Source organism: Ursus arctos, chromosome X (genome assembly GCF_023065955.2).
Source record: "Ursus arctos isolate Adak ecotype North America chromosome X, UrsArc2.0, whole genome shotgun sequence".
Lineage (NCBI taxonomy): Eukaryota > Metazoa > Chordata > Mammalia > Carnivora > Ursidae > Ursus > Ursus arctos.
In genome coordinates this window covers 89675007-89691469 of record NC_079873.1, presented here as the reverse complement: position 1 = coordinate 89691469, position 16463 = coordinate 89675007, and the positions used below count along the sequence as shown (strand labels likewise).

The 16463-nt window shown below is 32.8% G+C and overlaps 1 protein-coding gene across 1 annotated transcript in view; it reads right to left on the bottom strand.

The window, feature by feature from the left end:
• The window catches only part of HTR2C (5-hydroxytryptamine receptor 2C), a 145790-nt gene extending 129670 nt beyond the window's left edge, over positions 1 to 16120 (bottom strand). Inside the window, exons 1-2 of the mRNA XM_026478855.2 lie at positions 16086 to 16120; positions 10002 to 10315 (exon numbers count right to left, since the gene is read on the bottom strand). Of these exons, the coding sequence (XP_026334640.1) occupies positions 10002 to 10315; positions 16086 to 16120 (349 nt within the window). The remainder of the gene's footprint in view (positions 1 to 10001; positions 10316 to 16085) is intronic.
• Between the last annotated feature and the right edge of the window lie 343 nt (positions 16121 to 16463).

Sequence of the window (16463 nt, the reverse complement as noted above, 5' to 3'; positions counted from 1 at the left end):
TAACAGCTTTGAGATATAATTGACAAATGAAAAACTGTACATATTTAAATGCACACTTTGATATGCTTTCACACACACACACACGCACTTGTGCAATAATCACTACTATCAAGATAACAGACATATTCATTATGCCTCCAATTTTCCTTATGCCATTTAATAATCATTTTCATCTGTCCACTCCATTCCCATTGGTCCCTAGCAACCACTGGTCTTTTTTTCTGCCACTGTAGATTGGTTTGCGTTTTCTAGAATTTTATATAAATGGACTTATGGAGTATGTACTCTTTTTTTGTGTGACTCTTTTTACTCAGCTGAATTGTTTAGGGTTTATTCATATTTTGTGTGTTATCTATCAATAGAACATTCTTTTTTATTGCTGGTATTTAGCAATTTAATTATGATGTGCTGGTGTAGTTTTCTTTGAGGTTTGATGAAATTCTCAAATCTCTAAATTTGCGTCTTTCATAAAATTTAGAAAATAATTGGTTATTTTTTTGTTTAATTTTTTTCCTGTACCAATCTTTTTCTCCTCCACTTGGAAGACTTTAGTGACACAAATATTCTACAGTTTCAGAGTCCCATAGGTTCTTGAGGCCTTGTTCATTTTTCTTCAGTCTTTCTCTCTACTCTTTAATTTGGATGATTTGTATTAATTCATCTTCAAGTTCCCTGACTCTTCCCTCTGTCATCTCTATTCTGTTATTGAACCTATCCTGTGATTTAAAAAAAATTGGATATTGGATTTTCCTGTCATAAAATATTCAATTTTTTACAGTTTCTTCTTTTTCATTGTTCCTTTTTCTTTATTAAGAACTTCCATATTTCCATTTACTTCTATTTATTACTACATGGAGTATTGTTATAGCAGTTATTTTAAAGGCTTTGTCTGATATTTCCAACACCTACGTAATTTGCGGGTTGGCATATGTTGATGGTCATTTCTTTTAAAATTTTTTAGTATTTCCTGGGTATTTTTTATGTCAAGTCATTTTGTGTTGCACCGTGGACATTTTGAATATTATATTTTGTGGACCCTGGGTCCTGTTAGAATCCTCTCAAGAATGCTGATTGTGTTTACTTGTTTGTTTACTAGGTAATCAAACTAATTAGGTTCAGACTTAGTGTTCACATCTGTGGGTCATGGATTCAATATCTTTCGTTTACCAAACCTTTGCCTGGGGTGCTTTGAGTCTGTCCCACACACATGCCACTCAGGGCATGGTCCTAGACTTGGATGGCTGTTTAAATCAGTTCAATTTTCTATAGATTTTCTATGCTTTCTTGAGGGTCTGTCCTGTTCATGTGGAGCTAAGGATTGAGACTGGCACTTGTGCAGGTTCCAACCGAATTAGGGAAACTTTTATTCTGCTCTCCCCTCCATGAGATTTCCTTCCCATACTCTCTGGCCTACAGAGGCCTATTTTTTTCTGGTCCACTGGCCAAAAAAGAAAGGGTCTCTTCAAAATTTTAGTGCTCACACCACAGAAGGACAGCTATCTGACTAGAGCCATCCCTCTGGCAAAGTCAGCGCATGAAAAAGGGAGGGGGGAGATTTCACTGACATTTGGCTTCAGGGACTTATTTGCCAGCCACTCCTATACTATCACCATGGAGCTATGTGACAGGGTGCCCGCCTTGGGGCAAAGGTGCTAGAGAGAAGAAGGAGAAAAAAAAATGAAAACCTCACTCCCCATACAGGTTACAGTTCTAAGTTTTGATTTCCCTCCCAATCTGGCTGCTTCTGTTTATTTTTCTGAGTCCTTAGGCAGTTGCTTTTGAAATTTTTTTTCCAGAATTATTACATGAATCCAGCAAAAGAGGGAGTCTTTAGTGGGCTTACTCTAATTTTGTTGGCATCAGAACTCTTATTATTCATTTTAATGTTCAAATGTTCCCAGATTTGATGAGGGGGCCCCGTCAAGCTAGCTTCTGTGCTTTTTTAAAAATACAGTCCCATTATTCTTTGAGCACTTCCTTATTTTCTAGCTCAAAAAATGTTCCAGTCTTGTTATAATATTCTTGTCCTGGGCCTCATTTCTCCAAGGAATGTCTATTCCCATATGTGCTTGCTGCTACTCGTGTGTTGTTGCTTTTAGGCCCTCTTAATGGACAGAAATAGAAAATAGAAAATAATTCTAAGTACACACATATTCACAAATATTGATTTCTATTTCTATATCTATCATTACTACTATTATTATTAGTGTCTATTTTCTCCATGTATTCAAACGGATATCGTGAAAATTAATCCAACACCACAGGATTCATTACTTGTTTCCCCCTTCCAGGTTTTCAACTTTATGCAACAGTGAGAAATTTGGTTTCTATTATCTTCACTATACTTGTACACTTATCCTATCCCAGAATACAGAGGAATTAGTTTCAGAATTGCCATTGTGTACTTCTGGTAAAATAAAACCTAATACTATAATTCATTCGTTTACATTTTTCTTTAGTTTTCCATTGTGTATATAGGACAAAAATTGCACTTTAAAGTTATACAGGTTAGGGTTATTTTTGTACTCTCTACTCAGTGTGGTTATGTTATTCATTTCAAATAGAGTTAAGTTCATTTGACTCTGTTCATAATCCATTTTAGAGTTTTCTCCCAATCTTCATTTTTTAAATATATGAAACATTAGCACAGTTTCTGAAATCAAAATTATCTAAGATGTGTATTCAGAGTATAATTCTCCATACCCAACCTGTCTTTCCAGTGTCTACCTTACCCCTGAAGGTAATAAATCTCATTATTAGTTTCTCATTTAACCATTCTGTATTTATTTTTTACGAAAATAAGAAGATATGTGTATATTTTTGTATTTGTCTGTTTTCTTACATAGATAGTATGTCCTATCTCCTCTTCTGCATTTTGCTTTTTTCACATAATATATGTTGGAAATCACTCCATATTAGTAGAGAACTTTCTTATTCCTGCTAATAGTTTCATGGTACTCCATCATGTGGACATTCTATAGTACATTCAATTAATCTCTTTTGTCTGGGTACATAGGTTGTTTCAAATATGTTGCAATGACAGACAATGCTCATATGAATGACCTTATATGTACATATTTTTGTTTTATCAGAGGTTTATTATCCAGGGAAATTTTTAGAGGGTGATTTGCTGGGCTAAAATATACATGCATATGTAATTTTGTTCAGCATTGCCAAATTCCCCTCTATAATTACTGTACCAACTGGCATTCCCACCATTAATATATGAGAATGCCTATGTCCCATAGCCTTGCAGCAGTGCCACATTAAGCTTTAAAATTTTGCCAATTTGTATTTACAACAACATGAGTGGATCTAGAGGGTATGATACTAAGTGAAATAAGTCAATCAGAGAAAGATGAATAATACCATTTGATTTCACTCATATGTGGAATTTAAGAAACAAAACAAATGAGTAAAGAAAAAAGAGACAAATAAAAAGGACAGATATTTAAATATAGAGAACAAATTGGTGGTTAACAGAGGGGATATGGGAGAGGGGATGGTTGAAATAGATAAAGGGGATTAACAGTATACATTGTGACGAGCACCAAGTAACGTATAGAATTGTTGAATCATTATATTGTACACCTGATGTTAGCATAACACTGTATGTTAAATAAACTTGAATTAAAAAATAAATTAAAAAATAATGAGTAAAAGGAAATAAAATAAATTTGCCAATCTGATAAGTAAAAAATGGTATCACAGTGTCATTTATTTTGCATTTCTCTTACAATGATCAGAATTAAACACTGTCATATATTTAAGGACTGTATATATCACTGTGTATATAGAATTCAAAATTCACAATGTTTTAAAATATGTAAAAAATTCACAAATAGCCTACTCATATCTTTAGCTCATTATTTTTTGGATCCTATTGAGTGCTGGATCTTTTTACCTCAGTTTTTAAAAAGTCTTTATATATTAGGGATATTACCCCTTTATCTGTGATATGCATTGCAAATATTTTCTCCGAGTTTGTTATTTGCTTTGGGGCTTTGTTAATGGTGCTTTTTAATTATTTTTTTTTCAAGCAGAGAAAGACAATTATTATATGATTTCTATCATCTATGGAACATAAGAACTAGGAAGATCGGTAGGGGAAGAAAGGGATAAAGAAAGGGAGGGTAATCAGAAGAGGGAATGAAGCATGAGAGACTATGGACTCTGAGAAACAAACTGAGGGCTTCAGAGGGGAGGGAGGTGGGGGAATGGGATAGACTGGTGATGGGTAGTAAGGAGGGCACGTATTGCATGGTGCACTGGGTGTTATACGCAACTAATGAATCATCGAACTTTACATCAGAAACCAGTAATGTACTGTATGGTGACTAACATAATATAATAAAAAAATTTTTTTTAAATAAATAAAAAGACAAAAAATTATTATTATTATTCTTACACAAAGATATCAATCTTTTACTTTACCACATCTAAATCTTGAGTCATAGTTAAAAATCCTTTCCATATAACTTAGTTATAGATAAATTCACCTTTCTTTTCTTCTAGTACTTGTGTGGTTTCATTTTTTAAAATTAGATTTCTGATCCATTTAGAGTTTGTTTTCATACTTGGCATGTGACAAAATCAAATTTTATCTTTTTCCAAATGGCTATATTGTTAGCCAACAGCATTTCCCAGTGATTTGGAACGATGCTTTTATCATGTATTACATATCCGTTTGTACTAGGGTCTAGTTCAGATTTTCTACTATACTCTGCTTGTTCGTCTATCTATGGTTCAATGATATACTTTAAATGATAAAAACTTTATAATATGTTAAAAATTTCCTAGTGCTAGTCCTCTTGCATAGCTTTTCTCCTTGAGTTTTTTCAAGCTATCCTTGAATGTTTAGTTTTGTAAATGAACTTTAATATCAACTTATCTAACTTCATAAAAAAGCTTCTTGTAGGATAAGCATCCAAAAGACTCAAACATAAGACCTGAAACTATAAAAATCTCAGAAGAAAGCATAGGGGAAAATCTTCATGACATCGGTCTTGGCAACGATTTTATGGATATTACACCAAAAGCATTGCAACAATAAAATAAATAATTTTAAAAAAAGCTTCTACACAGCAAAAGAAACCTTCACAGAATGAAAAGGCAACCTATGAAGGGGGATGGAGAAAAAATTTGCAACTCATATATCTGATAAAGGGTTAATCTCCAAAATATATAAGGAACTCTTACAACTCAAGTAAAAAAACTGTAATAATCCAATTGAAAAATGGGCAAAGCACTTGAATAGACATTTCACCAAATATGATATACAAAAGGATAATATGCATGTGAAAAGATGCTCAACATCAACCCATCATCAGAGAAATGCAGATCAAAACCAAAATGAGGTATCACCTCACCCTGTCAGAGTAGTTAATCAAAAAGATAAGAAATAGCAAGTGTTGGTAAGGATGTGGAGAAAAGGGAACTATTGCACACTCTTGGTGGGAATATAAGATGGTGCAGCTGCTGTGGAAAACACTATGAAGGATCCTCAAAAATTAAAAATAGAACTGTCATATAATATAGCAATCCCACTTCTGGATATTATCCAAAAGAATTGAAATCAGGATCTTGAAGAAATATTAGCACTCCTATGTTCATTGCAGCACTGTTTACAGTAGCCAAGATATGGAAACAACCTGAATGTCCATCAACAGATGAAAAAAGAAAATGTAATATATATATATATTTAATACATAATATATTTTATATATTTTTCTACATAAAATGGAATACTATTTAGCCTTAAAAAAAGAAAAATCTGCCATATGTGACAACACGGATGAACATGGAGGACATTATGCTAAGTGAAAAAAAACCAGTCACAGAAACACAAATACTGCATGATTCCACTCATATATGAGGTATCTAAAGTAGTCAAATTCATAGAATCAAAGAGTAGAATGGTGGTTTCAGGAGACTGAGGGAAGGGAAAATGGAGACTTATCAACAGGTACAAAGTTTCAGTTAAATAAAATGAATAAGCTCTAGATATCTGCTCTACATCATTATACCTGAGTCAATAATAATGTATTGTACACTTAAAAATTTGTTAAGAGGGTAGCTCTTGTGTTAAATGTTTTTGTGACAATATACTTCTAAAAATTTTTTTTAAATCTTGTCATTTTTATTGGAATTGAACTAACTGGTAGATTAACTTAGAAGAACATATACGCTTCCACATCTCGGCTATTGTAAATAATGCTGCAGTAAGCATAGGAGTATATGTATCTTTTTGAATTAAGTGTTTTTGTTTTCTTTCAATAAATGCCCAGTAGTGGAATTATTGGCTCGTATGATATTTCTATTTTTAATTGTTTTAGAAACCTCCATACTGGTTTACACAGTGGTTGTACCAATTTATATTCCCACCAACAGTACATGAAGGTTCCTTTTTTTTCCACATCCTCACCAACACTTGTTACTTCTTGTTTTTGTTTGTTTTTTGATTCTGGCCATTCTGACAAGTGCCCTTCAAGGGTTGTTTTAAAAATTTGTTAGAACTTCAAGATGAGATGGCCTTTAAACTTTTGTTGTTAATTTTTCTAATATTATTGCCTTCTTATCAGAAAGCACTTTGGATAATATTTTTACTTTTCTAATGTTTTCTTCATGGCCTAGTAATTTATTAATTTCTGTGCATGTTCCACATGCACTTACAAATAAGCTATATTCTCTTCGATTAGAGTATGAACCTCAACACACCTCCCTAAGATCTATATCCTTTTGTTTTTTTGCCCAATCTTTCTTATACTGAGTATGATGTGTAAAAATCTCCCATTAGTAGAATGTATTCATAAACGTGTCCTCCCATGTTCTTTCATTTTTGCTTTATAAAGGGCATTGCTGTGCTATCGGTGTCATAGATATTCTTAACCACTAAATCTTTGTTGTTAATTGTGGCTTTTATCATAAATAAACATCCTTCCTTTTTACTCTTGCTGCTGTTTTCATTTGAAATTTACTTTGTTAGACATTAAATCACAATTCCATTTATTTGGTGCACTTTTGCTCATCCCTTTATTTTTAGCCATTATGAATCACTGGGTTTTAAGGGTTTCTTTTGTGTGCAGGATATAGTTGGGCTTTCCTTTTTAAGCCAAATTAAAATTCTTTCATTTTAAGTCATGTTTTAGGTTCATTCAAGTTTACTGCTATTACTAGTATGTTTGTTTTCCTCTGTCATATTACATCATGGTATAACGTTGAGGGCATAATGTTATATTTTCTTTTTTTTTTTTTTTAAAGATTTTATTCATTTGACAGAGAGAGAGACAGCCAGCGAGAGAGGGAACACAATCAGGGGGAGTGGGAGAGGAAGAAGCAGGCTCATAGCAGAGGAGCCTGATGTGGGGCTCGATCCCACAACGCCAGGATCACGCCCTGAGCCGAAGGCAGACGCTTAACCTCTGTGCCACCCAGGCGCCCCATAATGTTATATTTTCTTGTGTTTCTTCCTCTAAGGATGTTTTTGCTCTTTCGTTAATTATATTTCTTTTGGGATTTTGGAAGGTTTGTTTTTTGTTTTAGTGGTTAATTTTAATATCACATTTATATCATGCTTTATTTATATCATGTTTAATGCCCTTAAACCACTGTTTTCTTATTAAATTTATTACTTTCTGGTTTGCCATTTTTTTATGGTACCATTTAACTCCTCCTTTTGTTGATAGAAAAATCAATAAAATTATTTTACTTTCCTCTTCCTCTTTCCCTTTCTATTCGATTCCTAACTTTAGTTACATTTTTGCTAATTTTTTAGAGCTTATAACACATAATAGATGTTATATAACATATAACAGTATTCTTCTATCTTTATACCACTTTTATTTTTGTCTTAGATCTAAAATTACCCATATTAAATGCTCATCATCAGTTTTTTGGATGAAATTTTCCCAATCATTCCTTTGTTAGTTGAATCTCATCCACTATTTAATTTCTTAAGAAGGGCTTATGGGTTCAGAATTCTCTGACTTTAAAATAAATTTCAACTTTTTATAGCCTTCATGGCTAGCATGTCTGGATGTAAAAATCTTCATTTGAAACTTTGAGTGTGTTTTTCTACTTTTTAATTTAAAGTATACTTAACATACTGTAAAATTCACCCTTTTAAAACTGCACACTAGAATTTATAACTTTTCAAGTTTTAAGAATTTATATATATATATATTTACATTATATATATAGTTTACATATATATATATAAAACCACCACCATATCAACATATACCAAAATAAATACTCCTTTTCAGTCATCCTCTCACCTTAAACCCCTTGAAACTAGTGATCCGTTTTCTTCCTTTGTAGATTTGCCTTTGAAAGAATCTCCTACAATTGGTTAACTTTTTGAAAAATATTGCTCCATTACTTTGCTTTATTTTTGTTAATTGTGAAGTCAGTCTAATTCTCTTAGTCTTGTAAATTTTTCCTTATTTTTACCTGAAATCCCTGAGGATTTTTCTTTATGTTTAAAATTAAAAATAGAATTATCATATGATTCAGTAATTCCACTACTGGGTATTTATCCAGAGAAAATGAAAACACTAAATCGAAAACATATATACATCCTTATGTTTATTGCAGCATTATTTACACTAGCCAAGATATGGAAGAAACCCAAGTGCCCATTGATAGATGAATAAAAAAAGAAAAAAAAATATATATTCCACACTATGGAATATTAGCCATGGAAAAGAATGAAATCTTGAAATTTGCAACAATATCAGTGGACCTAGAGAATATAACTTTAATTGAAGTCCGAGAAAGTCAAATACCATATGATGTCACTCATATGTGGAATGTAAGAAACAAAACAAATAAACGAAGAAAAAAAGAGACAAAAAAAAAAAAACCCAAACAGAAGAAAGGGGTAAAGAAAGGGGGGGTAATCAGAAGAGGGAATGAAACATGAGAGACTATGGACTCTGAGAAACAAACTGAGGGCCTCAGAGGGGAGGGGGGTGGGGGAATGGGATAGACCGGTGATGGGTAGTAAGGAGGGCACGTATTGCATGGTGCACTGGGTGTTATACACAACTAATGAATCATCGAACTTTACATCGGAAACCGGGGATGTACTGTATGGTGACTAACATAATATAATAAAAAATCATTAAAAAAAAAAAACAAAACCAAACAGACTCAAATACAGAGAATAAGCTGGTATTTGCCAGAGGGGAGGTGGTTCGAGGGATGGCTAAAATAGATGAAGGGGAGTAAGAATACTATTATCTTGATGAGCACTGAGAAATATATAGAATTGTTGGAATCATTATATTGTACATCTGAAACTAATATAACACTACTGTATGTTAATTACACTTGAATAAAAAAATAAAATCTGAAATGAATGGGGTAAAGGGATGGCAGAATATGAAAAGAAAAATGAAAAACCTCTCTAAAATCAATATTATGAAAACTTTGAATGCCTGAATTTTATTGTGATAATGTGACCTTGCACTTATATAATTATTAATTAATTTGTTATCCCCATCACCTTGTAAAAACATAAATTGTAAGCTCCATAAAGAAGAATAGCTGTTACTGAGTGCTTACTATTTGCCAAGCACTTAGTTTGCCAATGTTTAAAAAGATTATTGAAAATGTATTTATTAAAGATGATGAGTCTCTTTTTCCTTCTTTCCTTCTACGTATGTGTACCGCCCAGAATATAGGGGTGAGAACATGTTTCTGTCACTGTCCCATTGTATACATTAAGGCAACTGTCATTGTTTATAAGTGAGACTGAGCAATAGATTATTTGTGTATGATTTTAATATATTATAAAATTTTGTTTTTTGAAGATTCTGCTACTGATTTATTTAATAAATATGATATACACATCCAATTCTTCTGTCACACAATTTGCATTTTTCTTCATTTTCCAAATGATATTAGTAAAATGATTAACTGTATGAGTGTTTAAGATGATACCTGACACAAATTTAGGATATAATCTGAGATTAAAAAACTAATAAAATCGTACTTACCATAAAGGATTGCAAGCAGAGACAGTGGCATGACAAGTAGTCCCACTAGCATATCAGCAATGGCTAGGGACATTAAGAAGTAATTGGTGGCATTGTGCAGTTTCTTTTCCAAGCTTACTGCCATGATAACGAGAATGTTGCCACCTATTGTCAAGATTATTATGATGACGATTGAAAGTGCTGGCCAGTTTTGTACCCCGTCTGGGAATTTGAAGCGTCCACCATCGGAGGTATTGAAAATGTCAGTTACTAGAGCTGCAACAGGGCTCACAGAAATATCGCATTGCCAAACCAGTAGGCCAATTAGGTGCACACTGAAAATTAAGAAAAAAAAATAATCAGATACATATTATATTGCTTATACCCAGTACATTTCTTATATAAAACAATTGCTTTTCCTTCAGCCACCCTTATCACCATCATCATCATCATCATCATTTCTACTCCCTTAATTAAAATCTCGGTATTTCTTCTTTCTATCCAAGGAATATTATAAGTCAGGCCCTTGTTTATGGAAAAATATGTATATAATTAAAAATTATATTATAAAATTATATATATATATAAAATCTCATTTGATCACACATAACAACCTCATGAAGTCAGTATTGGTTTATGTCCATTATGCAAATGAGGAGTCGGAGGTTCAGAGAGGTTAAGTAAATTTCTCAAGGCAGCACAGCCAATAAGTGGCAGGGGCAGGGTCCATATTCAGGTCCCACTGATTTCAAAGCCTGTATTTTCAACTGTTACTCTATACAAGCAATATGAAACCGCATATTGTTTGTTTTGCTGTAATGGTCTATTTTTATATTTTTTCAATATTAATTTCCTCTAGATATCTTCTGAGACAACTGAGAATAGAATGAAAGATTTTCTTTTAAATATCCAGTACCTGGACAAGAAAATTGGACCGTTAATCTGAAGCTAAGAAGGAATAACTTGTCATCAGACAAAATTCAGGCAAGATGTTAGAAGAGGCACAGAGGGTTGTGGCCATAGTTCATATTCATTTCTTTCTAGAACTCTTTTTACCTTCTCACAGCTGCAGAATGACTTTAGGCTGATCCATACATATTAATATCTGTGCTATAAATTTTCCTTCTATCTGACACTCTGCTCATTTCTGTCCTATGTTTTCTGGGCCCTGTTCTAGGCTAGAAAATGATTGATTTGTGGTGATGATTAATTCCTATGGGTTTGCTGCTTTTCCTGTGCTGGATACAGAATCTCTTAAGTCATTTAAACTGTGCATTTCTCAGGATGGTACTTTTGTCGACTCTACTAATAAGAATGTCAGGCCAGGTGGCAAACAATGTAGGAGAAGTGGACGTGGCTATGTTTTGTACATCCCAAATCATCTTCCCCAGTGGTGGTAGGAGATTTATTCAGGTTACATATATTAAGTGTCCTCTCAAAGTGTGTGTTCCTCAAGTATCTACTAAAACTAACATTTATTTTCATTAATAAAATAGATAAGAAGGACAAGCATATTCAATATTTCCTGCTTAAAAGCAGAGATTATTATTTGAAAACGACTGTTTTTGTGTGTATTCTATGTTCAGTAATAGTTATTCTATAAATAGTAAGCAGCAACTACACTATATGTAGTGGTTGTGAAACCTTGTTATTATTTATAGAGGAGGAAATTTTCTCTACTTGTATAAATACGTGTTGAATAATTTTTTTTTTTTTGCAAGACTGTTGAAGTAAGGGTCTTTCTGGAACACATGACTAACATTCAGAGTCTGAGTTCTTCATGTAAATGCTTTTATTTCATTATCTTATTCACTTTTTCTTTCAAATAACAATGTTTTCTCTATACAGGGAAAATACATATGTGATTTGATTAGCTCATCATTTATTACCAATCATCAGAGAAATTTACTGTAGTAAAACTGGATGATTATGATTATTGTAATGATATCGTATCTATAATATTATGCACATGTCCATGCACACACACCACACTTTCTAAACTTAAGCTGGAATGCTTGGCTTGAAAAACTATTAGCATTACCCCAATGTTCATAGCAGCAATGTCCACAATAGCTAAATCGTGGAAGGAGCTGAGATGCCCTTCAACAGATGACTGGATTAAGAAGTTGTGGTCCATATATACAATGGAATATTACTCAGCTATCAGAAAGAATGAATTCTCAACATTTGCTGCAACATGGACGGCACTGGAGGAGATAATGCTAAGTGAAATAAGTCAAGCAGAGAAAGACAACTATCATATGATTTCTCTCATCTATGGAACATAAGAACTAGGATGATCAGTAGGGGAAGAAAGGGATAAAGAAAGGGGGGTAATCAGAAGGGGGAATGAAGCATGAGAGACTATGGACTCTGAGAAACAAACTGAGGGCCTCAGAGGGGAGGGGGGTGGGGGAATGGGATAGACTGGTAATGGGTAGTAAGGAGGGCACGTATTGCATGGAGCACTGGGTGTTATACGCAACTAATGAATCATCGAGTCTTACATCGGAAACCGGGGATGTACTATATGGTGACTAACATAATATAATAAAAAATCATTAAAAAAAAAAGAAAAAGAAAAACTATTAGCATTTTAAAATTCAAGTAAAATACTGCAATAATTTTCTGTAGTATTTAAAAATTATATCTCTTAAAATCTTGGTATATTAAGTATATTATTATATATAAAGTATAAAAGTATACTTAATATAAAAGTATATTACTTCCATGTTTTTTAAGATAATGAAGAAATCATGAAAATATTTTGACTTTCTCCTTCTACAAAGGATAGAAAACTAATATTTTTGACATTTTTCTTAAAATAACTTCCTTATTAGTCAAAGCTACCTGACATTCTAAGCAACATGCAGAGAGTGATATACATGGTAATTTTTATCAAATAATCAGTAAATTCTTGTATCAAATAATCAGTAAATCCTATTTCCTGGAACATAAAAAATAAGCTGAAATAATATATGTTTAGAAAAATCTGTATCATAAGTAATCTGATTGATGTGAGTAGAAATTCTTAAAATAAAGGACCAGATAAATAGAAGCAAGTTATTTGCCCTCAACTTTGATTATTCTGTCACTATTAGTTGCATTAGGCATGTGGTCAATTTCCTAACTTCATGACCTCAATGATTTTTTGACCAGTCACTTAACCTCTTAGAGCACCAATTTCTTCTTCTGTACAACAAGGATGATCTCTATCATGTGATTGTTGGGAAAACTAAATGATATATATAAAGTCCTGAAAATTGTACCTTTATCATGATAGGCCCTAAGTAAATATTGGGGCTTACCTTCTTTTTGCTTTCAAAGTTAAACAGAAGTAGTCTATGGTAACTATACCCCAACTCATGTATTTCACAATTGGTGATGAATTTAAATCCTGATTTTATTTTAATAAGATGCCTATTTATGCAAAACGAGACTCAGACAGTAATTTTAAATCTGGGTCTTTTCTGGCTTATCTGAAGAAAAACGTGTCCTTCTGGCATTTCAAAAAACTTCTAGTTTATTTTTTAATTATTTATTTATTTTTTACTTCAAGAGCAACTTTTATTAAAATATCATCAGTAACAGTTCAGTATATAAAGTTAATGACTTCTTCAAGCGCAGTAACCTTCGGACCATAGGCTGATGAAGTCTTATGTATGTGCACACTTATCTGATACCACCCAGGTCTGGAGGTAAGGTATGTGTAAATGTCAGTCATTGTATAAACATGTATTTTAAAAAAATAAATAAATAAAGTTAATGACTTCTTTAATATAGCCTTTTGTCATTTATAGACATCAGTCCATTATTTCTTATCTTCATTCTTTTTTTTTAAATAAAAATTTTTTATTATGCTATGTTAGTCACCAAACAGTATATCCTTAGTTTTTGATGTAGTGTTCCATGAAACAAACTTCTAGTTTAAATTAGCTGATGATTATCTCAGGTAGTCCCGCAAGAGTTTATGCTCATAGTAAGATGTTGCATCTTCAATTGTCAGTTATAGAACCACAAATATATTCATCTTGAAGCCTAGAGAATAAGGTCCTAACAGAATATGCACCCAACTGCAATTTTCTAAACAAGTTGTGAAAACATCAAAGTCCTTTCATATTTCTCTAAAAATGACAGAGGGGTGCCTGGGTGGCTTATTTGGTTAAGTGTCTGCCTTTGGCTCGGGTCATGATCTCAGGGTCCTGGGATCAAGTTCTATGTTGGGCTCCCTCTCCTCTGCCCCTCTCCACCACTTGTGCTCTCTCTCTCTAATAAATAAATAAATTTTAAAAATCTTTAGAAATGATAGAGGAATGCAGAATAAAACTGTATCTAAAAAACACATGAAATACTATTGGACAATTATCAGTTTTAAAATATGAGTGTCTCATTGTGGGTAGAGAAACTCTTCAAGTGGTTATCTTGCCTACTTCTGTTGGCCAGATATATTTTTAATTTTCATGAAAGAGTCCATGAGACAAATATTAAATTACTGAGGAAGCTTAGAGAATCTAAGTATACCTATTGTGAATTACAAAATAATGTTAATGGGAAGATCCTGAAAGAGTATTTACTTCAGTTTCCTTATTTCAACTCAATTAAATTTAATAAATTCTTATTGGGTGCTACTATGCACACAGTATTATAATTTTTATTAAAGTTCAATCCTATTTTCCATAGTTTTGTAATCAAGAATTGGCTATATTATAATTAAACCTAACTTCTAATATTTACATGCTCAGTGAAATATATACAGTCCTCTTATAAAAGAATAATAATTTAGGTCTTGATCCTAAAGCTTAAGTTAATTGTTATTAAGCCCACAGAAGTCTCATAAAATACGTACACAAAAACTATAATTTCTCTCCAAACAATGCAACCAATTTATTCATTGCTACTAACTGTTTAATGAGTATATAATTTTATATTCTTAGTAGATAAACAAGATGATATTTTGATTCAAAAGTCTATACGTTTTAAATGTACTGTGTTTTTGCATGGCATATGACAATGGGCGTTTTTAGAAGAGGTGGATTACCATCCATCCGATGCAGGGCTGTGTCCCATGACTCTGAGATCATGATCTGAACCAAAATCAAGAGTCTGTCACTTAACTGACTGCACAACCCAGGCACCCCTTCCCTTCTTTATCACTGTCCTTCATCCTTTCCTTTTCCTGTCTATTGTTGTTCTCTTGGAATCACACATCACTGAGATTACCATCACCACAATGTACGATGACATCCAACATGGGCCATAGTGGAACATATTGCATAGTGTGGAGGATGCAGTGTTGATGTACTTTATATCTATATTACTCTGTAAACCTTTTCCTGGGGGAGCACTTTTACAGGAATCATAGAGGGGACTGTAGGAGCAAGGGGATTCAAGACTTCTCAACTGTAACTGATCAGAATTTACAGAGCCCGCATCTTTTTTCCATGCCCCATTCCTTGAAGAGTGGATTTGGAAGAAATGAACCCAACATTGTATTAAGTTAAAAAAAAGATACACCTGGATTAGATTACATTTAGAATTGTTCAGTACTTCAATCCAATTCTTATCTCCTTTATATGACATTCTAATGACCTGAACTACTGGGTCATGGTATCAAGACTTCTGAAGATGGCATTGTCTTCCTCTGTCTAGCTACATCACCCAACCTTTACTCCCTGACTTCTGACCCATTCTTTTGCAACCTCAACTATTCTTTATAAAACCAGAAACTTATAAAGACATTTTATCCTCTAAGCTGTTTAGTTCATGCAGGAAGGAAAAAGAAAGAACCTCTCTCATTTCTACATTTTAACCATAGAGAAAGCAGCCGCGAACATTGGAATTATTTTTGAATTTAAGATATTATTGCCATATTATTTATTTGAATACATGAGCAGTTCTGTTTAATTGAAGTCTAAGTCATTGGGTTTTTTTTTTTTCATTTATTTTTGCACAAGGAACATCCATGATATTAGTCTGTGGGCTGCAAGTCATTTGTGCAAATTGAGGCAAACATAGCTGAACGATCATAGAAAAACCTCTAACATTTTTGAGCAAGCTACCATAAAAAAGTTATCTTTAAAAAATAATAAGTAATAACATCCTTACAGGAACGAATGCACCGCTTTCCTCAGGTTCACCATGATTGCTTCGGTGTTAAGCAACCAAAGTGTAAAATTGAGAAGAGGAAATTTAACAGATTGGATTCATAATTCCATCCTTTCTGGGGAGAGAGAAAAAAAAAGAAAAAGAAAATTAGTTAAAAGTCCAAATAACTTGCATAACAGCCAATTAAATAAACTTAAGTATATTTATTGATAAATAATCAGTACAAAGTTTAGCAAACAGGCAAGGATGTTATATCATGTAAGTGATAAAAAATGGCAGAGAATATCTTTTTCATTTATTTACCAATATACAATCATCATAGTTTTTTTTTCTTTTCTTTTTCTTAGTTTTTCTAAAATTTCTTGTACACACTTTATT